Source organism: Sardina pilchardus, chromosome 6 (genome assembly GCF_963854185.1).
Source record: "Sardina pilchardus chromosome 6, fSarPil1.1, whole genome shotgun sequence".
Classification (NCBI taxonomy): Eukaryota; Metazoa; Chordata; class Actinopteri; order Clupeiformes; family Clupeidae; genus Sardina; species Sardina pilchardus.
Window position 1 is genome coordinate 14,317,378 of NC_084999.1, and position 12,913 is coordinate 14,330,290.

The window sequence follows — 12,913 nt, forward strand, 5'->3', positions numbered from 1 at the left end:
ACAGAATTTGCGTAATTTAATTGTTGGCTGATCGGTGCAGGGGCAATAACAGGGGCCAAAAGCAATTTTACAGGGGCACTGGCCCACCAATCTGTAAACCGCCAATGCTATAACGAATTTCTTGATAAAAACGGCCGCTTCTAGCATATTTGTTTTACTTGTGGGAATTTGCAGGGTCTTATTATTATTATTATCATTTTTATTATTACTATTAATACTAATTTAGCTATTTACTCGTTAATCTAATGAGGGTATTATCATGATCATTGACTTCATTCAGCATCTCCTCAATAGGCTGCTGGAAACCCTGTCTCTCCACACTTCCGATCTCCCATCATTAGCCTATTTAAATCCGCTTTACAGGCAAAGCTTGTAGCTTTCTTTATAGATGAACTTCGGAGGTCTCTATCAAACATGCCAGTGGTTCCACCTCCAGCATCCAGATGGAGATGTTGCTATTTAATGACCGAGGATCTCATGAGTATGTGGCTCTCTGTATGTGCACACAATACATTTCACTTTGACAGTTACTGTACCATTTTATCAAATCAATAAAGTATAATTATTCTATTCAATTGCCTCACACGTGTATTCTTCCAAAGGGACTTGGACAGATACAGATATTGCTCTAACAGATGCTTTATAGCCACTATCAAAGTTTATAATCAATTTGAAATGTTTTGTTCTGATTTTGCTATGAGAAACTTTGTGTGTTGTTTCAGTTCAGAAATCTTGTCTTATAATGTTGTTGACAAAATGTAAGTTTCTCAGTATTCCACAGGTTGCTTGGTAGTAGCTAAACATGTGGGTTCTCACGGTGGGCTTCAGAGTAGCTAAACATGTTCCTTTGACATCACTAAATAACCATAACCATCACTGTGACAAAGCTGGTTAATTTGAGAAAAGTCAGTGTCATTCATATGGATTCAAATCCAAAGCAGTCTGATTGCTTCATCTTATTGCCTTATCTCTTAAAAGATAAGATGTCTAAACCTTCCAAAGGAAATCTTCCAGACCGAGAAACCACAACACAGCCGTTAATATGATGCTGAGAAAATGTATTTTAATAATGTGTCGAATTAACACGGGTGGTGTAAAATAGTGAATCCTGAATTGGCCATGATTGGACCTTGGTCACTTGGGTCAACAATCAAACTGCAACAAAATTGCTGGTTGGCCAATCAGTGAGGTCCACCAGAAAAGTCCTCCCGAAGACAGACGGGGTCGCCAACAGCCACGTCATAATGGCGGCCATCCTCGGTTACCAGGCAGACAGAGGGCCAGTCCTGAATGTGATTGTCCGGGTAATGAGTGACAATGAATTCCTTCATATTGGCCATGTAGAGGCGGTACACCTTGATGGTGTGGTGCAGTGTGTAACCCAGAAGACACATCTCCACCTATAACACAGAAATGAGTATAACAGCCATTAGTAGTAGGCTACCACAACAGACTTTGATACACCTTCTTATTTGGCAGTCAATGGGTCAGCGACAACAACAAGCACATCAAAAGTCTCCCTGAGCCTTCTCACCTGCCCCATGCCTCCACTGAAGCCAACCCGGCTCAGGTGGTTGGCCAGGAACGTGCGCGGGCACGAGGAGGTGTAGCGGGAGAACAGCAGCCAGCAGAAGATTGGCACGTCTCTGCCCCTCTGCATGATGTCGTGCAATTCCACGGCGCAGGTTAGCATCAGGAGCTTGAGCGCCTCCATGACACCAAACTCGTCCTCTCCGCCCTGGAAGAGCTGATCGCACAAACGTCTGCGTCCCTCGAGCCCAGGAGAGGCTGCTGCCGCACGCCACTGTACAGATACGCAAACGTCAATGCACACGCAAGAATCTCAGTTGCCCCAATGTGTGCATTGCAATAATGACTGATATGGACAAATGAAATGTCAACAAAGTTTAACATATTACTTCAGGTATAACGCAATATCCAACCACTGTAATAACGTGCAAATGAGAGCTGTACCCATTTCTGGAGAAGGCTCAGGTGGTGTTTCAAAAGATCCACGTCGTCTTTGATCCCGCTCGTCTGCTTGCACACGTCGGGAAACGACCAGCCTTCAATCAGACCGTAGCGAGACTGAAGCTTTTCAGGGATCTAGGAAAATGGGAAAATTCAAGTGAAATGTTTGATGTGTGAAAGGGCCCGATCAAATATTGCTCCACTGTAATAGAAACAAATTCATGTGTTTAACAGTGAATCACATTTTTTATTTCTTTCGTTTCTTTGGAGACAAGCCATTCTGTATCGGACGGAAGACAGGCCATTCTGAATAAGACTTTGTTATCTAGTAGGTTCAGTCAGCTACTGTAGTAATCCCAAGGGTAGAGAAGATGGGCATACCAATAAGAAACTCTCCCGCTGCAGCCAGTCGGGAAGCTGGGCAGAGCTCACCAGCGTTTGGTACAGGGAGGCTCGCAGGGCACAGTAGTTGTCTTCCCTTCCCCGGCGGAAGAATCCAAAGTCCCGGGAGAGCTCAGCGTAGCCCTGGAGGAAAGTGCGCACAGAGGGATAGAATGAAAAAAGATTAGTGGCAGGCTTCAACTTGTGAAGAGAGAAAATACACATACAATATGTACAACATACTTTTCTAATGACCATGCTTTCGGTGGTCTGCCCTTTCCATTCCTTCTCGCAGTGAGTTAAAATGGCAACGGGCGGCCCAAAGCTGCATCGGTCCTGTTCTGGAACCGGATTGAAAGCAGTATAAGGAGACTTTTACACGTACAGTGTGCATGCCATGAAAGAATACAGCAATCATTTAGAGTTAATCACCAGGCATCTCCATGGGACTTTGCCTCGCCAGCTCCTCCTCAATCTCGTCCTCGCTGTAGTAGAGGTCTTCGTCACTGCAGGGAGAGAGGTTGGATGCTCTAGGTTAAATGTCTTGATCCAACACCATCTCATTCATTTGCTATGGTAAATGGTTATGCAACTGACATACCAAGTAAGCCAGGCCTCACTCCCATCTGACACCGGGCTCCACCTGCCAGCACTTCCAGGTCTCTCATCCTGGAGATTCCCAGCCAGCCCTCTGTGAGCGGAGCTATTTGAGCTCACAACAACCCTCTGAAGTGCCGCAAGTTCAGCGAGCAACTTTGGAAGGGGTACACTCTTAGACTTGGTGCTCGGGCCAAACACCATGTCTCGGGCGGTAGAGGCTGCAGCAGAGCCTCTATACATAAATAGACAACAAATGAATGTTGAGATTAAGGAATGAAATGCATTAAAAAAACAACCAATGTATTATATGCAACAGAAGTTCTGTTATGGAACTGAGGCGATCAAACTTTGCCGGACTCACCTTGCAGAAGCATCAGTGGGCACAGATTTGAGGTGAAGGCCACTGTGGCGATGCTGTCCCTCCATGCTGAACGAGTGACCACTATCACTCCTGTGCAGCGAGATAGCCTCAGCAAGCTTAGCATTCATGACGGGCAAACCCGTGCCAAGCATGGCGGAGGTGAGCAGCCGCTCATCCTCACTGCCGTGCAGAGACGCATCCCGTTCCCCATCCAGGGCTTTGGATGACTCAAACAGTGGCTGATGTCCACACCTGTCCAGATGGGCATCAATGTCACTACTTACCTGAGGAAGCCCCTTTGGAGCAATACTCACCACCCCCTCAGCCGAGGGATTCTGAACCAGCCGGTCCTCCGGCTTTGCAGCCGGTGTAATGGTGGCAGGGTCCTCTTGGGATGATCTGTGGAATTAAAGACCTTTTTCAAAATTCCACTTGTGTTTTGATACCATCTATTGGTGTCATCAGCAGTCAACAGGTGCCGCTTACCTAATCTCAGGCCGTGCAGCTTTTTCAGCTGGAACACAGGGGAGGGCGCTGTCCCTGTTGTCACCATCGCAGCGCTCCTCTCTAAGGTTAACGTCCTTGAGAGCTTGCACACTCTCAGTCAGACTGGTATTTACCATCTTCGAGGAAGCCTCCCCAAATAGATGGTCCACTGGAAGGGTGGCATTAAATACTGCCACAAGCTCAGTGGCCTCTGCCAACACTTGCGACACCAGCCCTGCAGCCACCTCTTGCATGCTGTTGTCCACAGCAGCAGGTGCATTCACAAGCTCAGTGGCCTCTGCCAACTCTTGCGACACCAGCCCTGCAGCCACCTCTTGCATGCTGTTGTCCACAGCAGCAGGTGCATTCACGTGCAGATTGGTGACAACTGCTGATGCAGGAGGCTCTCTGAGTTCAGTCACCTCATCAGCATATTCAGAGGCCACACTCTTGGCGGTATCTGCCAAACCCTCTGACACCAGTCCTGCAGCTACCTCTTTTTGATGTGGGAGAATGCTGTCTCCCACAGAATCTGCTGCCTTACCTGGTGCCACTTTTCGCTTGATGCCCTCATCTTGCAGCCGCCGCTGCTCCTCCTCCTGGCGGTCGCCAGGATTGGCACGGAAGCAGCAGCTAACTGTGTTTCCCATTGTCCTGGGACCTGGCTGGGGGCTCAGCTCAGGTGCTCAGGCAGGGGGTGACGCCCTTATGGCATCCACAATGTGGATCTGTGTTAATAAAATAATTAATTAAATAAATCAATAAAAAAAAAATCTGAGTTCATAATCTGAATTTTAACTCTCAACTCTTTCCCTCCAAGAATTGACTGAAAACAAACGACAATATCCAGTGTTGTGAATGAAGAAGTGCTAACTGTTAACAAGTCAAAAGAAAGAAAATGTCAGTTGCGCATTATAGGCCTGTAAGCACATAGCACATTTACCCTGACATTATGCAAAGTATTTTTGACCGAATTTTAGAATGACAGAACGGATGAGTTGTAGGCCTACAGAGAGTATCTTCGTTAGTTAAATTTGCGTGGCTATACACCAGGTCTCCCTTTTTGTGCAGTTACAGGCTGGTCAAAACAATAGAAACAAGTTATGCTCGATTCATACGAACGAATACAATGTAAGACCTACGTTTATAACTTACTTATTCAGGATGTCACCGGTAAATTTCAGTAGTTGATTTTTCCAACGACTAGAGGCCGAGCAGTGTTAGACGCTTGCAGCCTACTGGGTTTCAGAGTAAATGGTAATGCTCGGATGCATAATATCCCAAAATCTTTACGAGTACCGACGTCATAAAGGCTACCGATCTATGACGTGAGGTCAAACCTGTACGCGAGAAGCATGTCCAATCTGCGCCATTAGAAGTGGCCTATTTCTCAGATTGTCTTGAATGTCTGTCTTCTGTCATCAATAACTACTTCATGTACATGTGTTCACTGCTGCATATCGATAATCAAGGTGTACTATAACGAATTACTCGACAAAAACGGCCGTCAAATCTATCACACAAGGCTAGCACTTCGGAAGCGCGGCGCAATTACAGTACGCCACATATTCTAATGTGCTCATTTGGCATGTGTAGCATATTTTTTTACTTGTGGGAATTAGCAGGGTATTTTTATTGATATTATTATTAGCCTATTATTATTATTATTATTATTATTAATTTATTTGTTTATTCGTTCATCTAATGAGGGTATTATCACAAGCATTGACTTCATTCAGCATCTCTTCAATAGGCTGCTGGAAACCCTGTCTCTCCAAAGGAACCACTTCCCATCTCCCAGCATTAGCCTATTTAACACCGCTTTGCAGGCAAAGTTGGTAGCTTTCTTTGAAGATGGACTTCGGAGTTCTCTATCAAACATGCCAGTGGTTCCACCTCCAGCATCCAGATGGAGATGTTGCTATTTAATGACCGAGGATCTAATGAGTATGTGGCTCTCTGTATGTGCACACAATACATTTCACTTTGACAGTTACTGTACCATTTTATCAAATCAATAAAGTATAATTATTCTATTCAATTGCCTCACACGTGTATTCTTCCAAAGGGACTTGGACAGATGCAGATATTGCTCTAACAGATGCCTTATAGCCAGTATCACAGTTTATAATCAATTGGACATTTTTTGTTCTGATTTTGCTATGAGCAACTTTGTGTGTTGTTTCAGTTCAGAAATCTTGTCTTATAGTGTTGTTGACAAAATGAAAGTTTCTCAGTATTCCACAGGTTGCTTGGTCGTAGCTAAACATGTGAGTTCTCACGGTGGGCTTCAGAGTAGCTAAACATGTTCCTTTGACATCACTAAACAACCATAACCATCACTGTGACAAAGCTGGTTAATTTTAGAAAAGTCAGTGTCATTCATATGGATTCAAATCCAAAGCAGTCTGATTGCTTCATCTTATTGCCTTATCTCTTAAAAGATAAGATGTCTAAACCTTCCAAAGGAAATCTTCCAGACCGAGAAACCACAACACAGCCGTTAATATGATGCTGAGAAAATGTATTTTAATAATGTGTCGAATTAACACGGGTGGTGTAAAATAGTGAATCCTGAATTGGCCATGATTGGACCTTGGTCACTTGGGTCAACAATCAAACTGCAACAAAATTGCTGGTTGGCCAATCAGTGAGGTCCACCAGAAAAGTCCTCCCGAAGACAGACGGGGTCGCCAACAGCCACGTCATAATGGCGGCCATCCTCGGTTACCAGGCAGACAGAGGGCCAGTCCTGAATGTGATTGTCTGGGTAATGAGTGACAATGAATTCCTTCATATTGGCCATGTAGAGGCGGTACACCTTGATGGTGTGGTGCAGTGTGTAACCCAGGAGACACATCTCCACCTATAACACAGAAATGAGTACAACAGCCATTAGTAGTAGGCTACCACAACAGACTTTGATACACCTTCTTATTTGGCAGTCAATGGGTCAGCGACAACAACAAGCACATCAAAAGTCTCCCTGAGCCTTCTCACCTGCCCCATGCCTCCACTGAAGCCAACCCGGCTCAGGTGGTTGGCCAGGAACGTGCGCGGGCACGAGGAGGTGTAGCGGGAGAACAGCAGCCAGCAGAAGATTGGCACGTCTCTGCCCCTCTGCATGATGTCGTGCAATTCCACGGCGCAGGTTAGCATCAGGAGCTTGAGCGCCTCCATGACACCAAACTCGTCCTCTCCGCCCTGGAAGAGCTGATCGCACAAACGTCTGCGTCCCTCGAGCCCAGGAGAGGCTGCTGCCGCACGCCACTGTACAGATACGCAAACGTCAATGCACACGCAAGAATCTCAGTTGCCCCAATGTGTGCATTGCAATAATGACTGATATGGACAAATGAAATGTCAACAAAGTTTAACATATTACTTCAGGTAACGCAATATCCAACCACTGTAATAATGTGCAAATGAGAGCTGTACCCATTTCTGGAGAAGGCTCAGGTGGTGTTTCAAAAGAGCCACGTCGTCTTTGATCCCGCTCGTCTGCTTGCACACGTCGGGAAACGACCAGCCTTCAATCAGACCGTAGCGAGACTGAAGCTTTTCAGGGATCTAGGAAAATGGGAAAATTCAAGTGAAATGTTTGATGTGTGAAAGGGCCCGATCAAATATTGCTCCACTGTAATAGAAACAAATTCATGTGTTTAACAGTGAATCACATTTTTTATTTCTTTCGTTTCTTTGGAGACAAGCCATTCTGTATCGGACGGAAGACAGGCCATTCTGAATAAGACTTTGTTATCTAGTAGGTTCAGTCAGCTACTGTAGTAATCCCAAGGGTAGAGAAGATGGGCATACCAATAAGAAACTCTCCCGCTGCAGCCAGTCGGGAAGCTGGGCAGAGCTCACCAGCGTTTGGTACAGGGAGGCTCGCAGGGCACAGTAGTTGTCTTCCCTTCCCCGGCGGAAGAATCCAAAGTCCCGGGAGAGCTCAGCGTAGCCCTGGAGGAAAGTGCGCACAGAGGGATAGAATGAAAAAAGATTAGTGGCAGGCTTCAACTTGTGAAGAGAGAAAATACACATACAATATGTACAACATACTTTTCTAATGACCATGCTTTCGGTGGTCTGCCCTTTCCATTCCTTCTCGCAGTGAGTTAAAATGGCAACGGGCGGCCCAAAGCTGCATCGGTCCTGTTCTGGAACCGGATTGAAAGCAGTATAAGGAGACTTTTACACGTACAGTGTGCATGCCATGAAAGAATACAGCAATCATTTAGAGTTAATCACCAGGCATCTCCATGGGACTTTGCCTCGCCAGCTCCTCCTCAATCTCGTCCTCGCTGTAGTAGAGGTCTTCGTCACTGCAGGGAGAGAGGTTGGATGCTCTAGGTTAAATGTCTTGATCCAACACCATCTCATTCATTTGCTATGGTAAATGGTTATGCAACTGACATACCAAGTAAGCCAGGCCTCACTCCCATCTGACACCGGGCTCCACCTGCCAGCACTTCCAGGTCTCTCATCCTGGAGATTCCCAGCCAGCCCTCTGTGAGCGGAGCTATTTGAGCTCACAACAACCCTCTGAAGTGCCGCAAGTTCAGCGAGCAACTTTGGAAGGGGTACACTCTTAGACTTGGTGCTCGGGCCAAACACCATGTCTCGGGCGGTAGAGGCTGCAGCAGAGCCTCTATACATAAATAGACAACAAATGAATGTTGAGATTAAGGAATGAAATGCATTAAAAAAACAACCAATGTATTATATGCAACAGAATTTCTGTTATGGAACTGAGGCGATCAAACTTTGCCGGACTCACCTTGCAGAAGCATCAGTGGGCACAGATTTGAGGTGAAGGCCACTGTGGCGATGCTGTCCCTCCATGCTGAACGAGTGACCACTATCACTCCTGTGCAGCGAGATAGCCTCAGCAAGCTTAGCATTCATGACGGGCAAACCCGTGCCAAGCATGGCGGAGGTGAGCAGCCGCTCATCCTCACTGCCGTGCAGAGACGCATCCCGTTCCCCATCCAGGGCTTTGGATGACTCAAACAGTGGCTGATGTCCACACCTGTCCAGATGGGCATCAATGTCACTACTTACCTGAGGAAGCCCCTTTGGAGCAATACTCACCACCCCCTCAGCCGAGGGATTCTGAACCAGCCGGTCCTCCGGCTTTGCAGCCGGTGTAATGGTGGCAGGGTCCTCTTGGGATGATCTGTGGAATTAAAGACCTTTTTCAAAATTCCACTTGTGTTTTGATACCATCTATTGGTGTCATCAGCAGTCAACAGGTGCCGCTTACCTAATCTCAGGCCGTGCAGCTTTTTCAGCTGGAACACAGGGGAGGGCGCTGTCCCTGTTGTCACCATCGCAGCGCTCCTCTCTAAGGTTAACGTCCTTGAGAGCTTGCACACTCTCAGTCAGACTGGTATTTACCATCTTCGAGGAAGCCTCCCCAAATAGATGGTCCACTGGAAGGGTGGCATTAAATACTGCCACAAGCTCAGTGGCCTCTGCCAACACTTGCGACACCAGCCCTGCAGCCACCTCTTGCATGCTGTTGTCCACAGCAGCAGGTGCATTCACAAGCTCAGTGGCCTCTGCCAACTCTTGCGACACCAGCCCTGCAGCCACCTCTTGCATGCTGTTGTCCACAGCAGCAGGTGCATTCACGTGCAGATTGGTGACAACTGCTGATGCAGGAGGCTCTCTGAGTTCAGTCACCTCATCAGCATATTCAGAGGCCACACTCTTGGCGGTATCGGCCAAACCCTCTGACACCAGTCCTGCAGCTACCTCTTTTTGATGTGGGAGAATGCTGTCTCCCACAGAATCTGCTGCCTTACCTGGTGCCACTTTTCGCTTGATGCCCTCATCTTGCAGCCGCCGCTGCTCCTCCTCCTGGCGGTCGCCAGGATTGGCACGGAAGCAGCAGCTAACTGTGTTTCCCATTGTCCTGGGACCTAGCTGGGGGCTCAGCTCAGGTGCTCAGGCAGGGGGTGACGCCCTTATGGCATCCACAATGTGGATCTGTGTTAATAAAATAATTAATTAAATAAATCAATAAAAAAAAAATCTGAGTTCATAATCTGAATTTTAACTCTCAACTCTTTCCCTCCAAGAATTGACTGAAAACAAACGACAATATCCAGTGTTGTGAATGAAGAAGTGCTAACTGTTAACAAGTCAAAAGAAAGAAAATGTCAGTTGCGCATTATAGGCCTGTAAGCACATAGCACATTTACCCTGACATTATGCAAAGTATTTTTGACCGAATTTTAGAATGACAGAACGGATGAGTTGTAGGCCTACAGAGAGTATCTTCGTTAGTTAAATTTGCGTGGCTATACACCAGGTCTCCCTTTTTGTGCAGTTACAGGCTGGTCAAAACAATAGAAACAAGTTATGCTCGATTCATACGAACGAATACAATGTAAGACCTACGTTTATAACTTACTTATTCAGGATGTCACCGGTAAATTTCAGTAGTTGATTTTTCCAACGACTAGAGGCCGAGCAGTGTTAGACGCTTGCAGCCTACTGGGTTTCAGAGTAAATGGTAATGCTCGGATGCATAATATCCCAAAATCTTTACGAGTACCGACGTCATAAAGGCTACCGATCTATGACGTGAGGTCAAACCTGTACGCGAGAAGCATGTCCAATCTGCGCCATTAGAAGTGGCCTATTTCTCAGATTGTCTTGAATGTCTGTCTTCTGTCATCAATAACTACTTCATGTACATGTGTTCACTGCTGCATATCGATAATCAAGGTGTACTATAACGAATTACTCGACAAAAACGGCCGTCAAATCTATCACACAAGGCTAGCACTTCGGAAGCGCGGCGCAATTACAGTACGCCACATATTCTAATGTGCTCATTTGGCATGTGTAGCATATTTTTTTACTTGTGGGAATTAGCAGGGTATTTTTATTGATATTATTATTAGCCTATTATTATTATTATTATTATTATTAATAATTTATTTGTTTATTCGTTCATCTAATGAGGGTATTATCACAAGCATTGACTTCATTCAGCATCTCTTCAATAGGCTGCTGGAAACCCTGTCTCTCCAAAGGAACCACTTCCCATCTCCCAGCATTAGCCTATTTAACACCGCTTTGCAGGCAAAGTTGGTAGCTTTCTTTGAAGATGGACTTCGGAGTTCTCTATCAAACATGCCAGTGGTTCCACCTCCAGCATCCAGATGGAGATGTTGCTATTTAATGACCGAGGATCTAATGAGTATGTGGCTCTCTGTATGTGCACACAATACATTTCACTTTGACAGTTACTGTACCATTTTATCAAATCAATAAAGTATAATTATTCTATTCAATTGCCTCACACGTGTATTCTTCCAAAGGGACTTGGACAGATGCAGATATTGCTCTAACAGATGCCTTATAGCCAGTATCACAGTTTATAATCAATTGGACATTTTTTGTTCTGATTTTGCTATGAGCAACTTTGTGTGTTGTTTCAGTTCAGAAATCTTGTCTTATAGTGTTGTTGACAAAATGAAAGTTTCTCAGTATTCCACAGGTTGCTTGGTCGTAGCTAAACATGTGAGTTCTCACGGTGGGCTTCAGAGTAGCTAAACATGTTCCTTTGACATCACTAAACAACCATAACCATCACTGTGACAAAGCTGGTTAATTTTAGAAAAGTCAGTGTCATTCATATGGATTCAAATCCAAAGCAGTCTGATTGCTTCATCTTATTGCCTTATCTCTTAAAAGATAAGATGTCTAAACCTTCCAAAGGAAATCTTCCAGACCGAGAAACCACAACACAGCCGTTAATATGATGCTGAGAAAATGTATTTTAATAATGTGTCGAATTAACACGGGTGGTGTAAAATAGTGAATCCTGAATTGGCCATGATTGGACCTTGGTCACTTGGGTCAACAATCAAACTGCAACAAAATTGCTGGTTGGCCAATCAGTGAGGTCCACCAGAAAAGTCCTCCCGAAGACAGACGGGGTCGCCAACAGCCACGTCATAATGGCGGCCATCCTCGGTTACCAGGCAGACAGAGGGCCAGTCCTGAATGTGATTGTCTGGGTAATGAGTGACAATGAATTCCTTCATATTGGCCATGTAGAGGCGGTACACCTTGATGGTGTGGTGCAGTGTGTAACCCAGGAGACACATCTCCACCTATAACACAGAAATGAGTACAACAGCCATTAGTAGTAGGCTACCACAACAGACTTTGATACACCTTCTTATTTGGCAGTCAATGGGTCAGCGACAACAACAAGCACATCAAAAGTCTCCCTGAGCCTTCTCACCTGCCCCATGCCTCCACTGAAGCCAACCCGGCTCAGGTGGTTGGCCAGGAACGTGCGCGGGCACGAGGAGGTGTAGCGGGAGAACAGCAGCCAGCAGAAGATTGGCACGTCTCTGCCCCTCTGCATGATGTCGTGCAATTCCACGGCGCAGGTTAGCATCAGGAGCTTGAGCGCCTCCATGACACCAAACTCGTCCTCTCCGCCCTGGAAGAGCTGATCGCACAAACGTCTGCGTCCCTCGAGCCCAGGAGAGGCTGCTGCCGCACGCCACTGTACAGATACGCAAACGTCAATGCACACGCAAGAATCTCAGTTGCCCCAATGTGTGCATTGCAATAATGACTGATATGGACAAATGAAATGTCAACAAAGTTTAACATATTACTTCAGGTAACGCAATATCCAACCACTGTAATAATGTGCAAATGAGAGCTGTACCCATTTCTGGAGAAGGCTCAGGTGGTGTTTCAAAAGAGCCACGTCGTCTTTGATCCCGCTCGTCTGCTTGCACACGTCGGGAAACGACCAGCCTTCAATCAGACCGTAGCGAGACTGAAGCTTTTCAGGGATCTAGGAAAATGGGAAAATTCAAGTGAAATGTTTGATGTGTGAAAGGGCCCGATCAAATATTGCTCCACTGTAATAGAAACAAATTCATGTGTTTAACAGTGAATCACATTTTTTATTTCTTTCGTTTCTTTGGAGACAAGCCATTCTGTATCGGACGGAAGACAGGCCATTCTGAATAAGACTTTGTTATCTAGTAGGTTCAGTCAGCTACTGTAGTAATCCCAAGGGTAGAGAAGATGGGCATACCAATAAGAAACTCTCCCGCTGCAGCCAGTCGG

At 45.8% G+C, this 12,913-nt stretch overlaps 5 protein-coding genes across 5 annotated transcripts; all 5 read right to left on the reverse strand.

Moving 5' to 3' along the window:
- Positions 1 to 1,081: 1,081 nt before the first annotated feature.
- LOC134082340 (ubiquitin thioesterase otulin-like) lies at positions 1,082 to 2,350 on the reverse strand. Its single transcript, XM_062537990.1, has 4 exons — positions 2,318 to 2,350; positions 1,975 to 2,106; positions 1,535 to 1,804; positions 1,082 to 1,400 (listed from the first exon to the last, which is right to left on the reverse strand). The coding sequence occupies exons 1-4, from the start codon at positions 2,348 to 2,350 to the stop codon at positions 1,182 to 1,184; spliced, it is 654 nt and encodes a 217-aa protein (XP_062393974.1). The 3' UTR covers positions 1,082 to 1,181.
- A 426-nt stretch (positions 2,351 to 2,776) lies between these two features.
- LOC134082342 (uncharacterized) lies at positions 2,777 to 4,449 on the reverse strand. Its single transcript, XM_062537992.1, has 3 exons — positions 3,800 to 4,449; positions 3,314 to 3,712; positions 2,777 to 2,858 (listed from the first exon to the last, which is right to left on the reverse strand). Exons 1-3 carry the CDS (start codon positions 4,447 to 4,449, stop codon positions 2,777 to 2,779), a joined length of 1,131 nt encoding a protein of 376 aa, XP_062393976.1.
- Positions 4,450 to 6,357: 1,908 nt separating this feature from the next.
- On the reverse strand, positions 6,358 to 7,613 carry LOC134082343 (ubiquitin thioesterase otulin-like). The gene is made up of 4 exons (XM_062537993.1): positions 7,581 to 7,613; positions 7,238 to 7,369; positions 6,800 to 7,069; positions 6,358 to 6,665 (listed from the first exon to the last, which is right to left on the reverse strand). Exons 1-4 carry the CDS (start codon positions 7,611 to 7,613, stop codon positions 6,447 to 6,449), a joined length of 654 nt encoding a protein of 217 aa, XP_062393977.1. The 3' UTR covers positions 6,358 to 6,446.
- Positions 7,614 to 8,039: 426 nt separating this feature from the next.
- Positions 8,040 to 9,712, reverse strand: LOC134082347 (uncharacterized). Its single transcript, XM_062538001.1, has 3 exons — positions 9,063 to 9,712; positions 8,577 to 8,975; positions 8,040 to 8,121 (listed from the first exon to the last, which is right to left on the reverse strand). The coding sequence occupies exons 1-3, from the start codon at positions 9,710 to 9,712 to the stop codon at positions 8,040 to 8,042; spliced, it is 1,131 nt and encodes a 376-aa protein (XP_062393985.1).
- Positions 9,713 to 11,623: 1,911 nt separating this feature from the next.
- On the reverse strand, positions 11,624 to 12,879 carry LOC134082348 (ubiquitin thioesterase otulin-like). Its single transcript, XM_062538002.1, has 4 exons — positions 12,847 to 12,879; positions 12,504 to 12,635; positions 12,066 to 12,335; positions 11,624 to 11,931 (listed from the first exon to the last, which is right to left on the reverse strand). The coding sequence occupies exons 1-4, from the start codon at positions 12,877 to 12,879 to the stop codon at positions 11,713 to 11,715; spliced, it is 654 nt and encodes a 217-aa protein (XP_062393986.1). The 3' UTR covers positions 11,624 to 11,712.
- Positions 12,880 to 12,913: the final 34 nt, after the last annotated feature.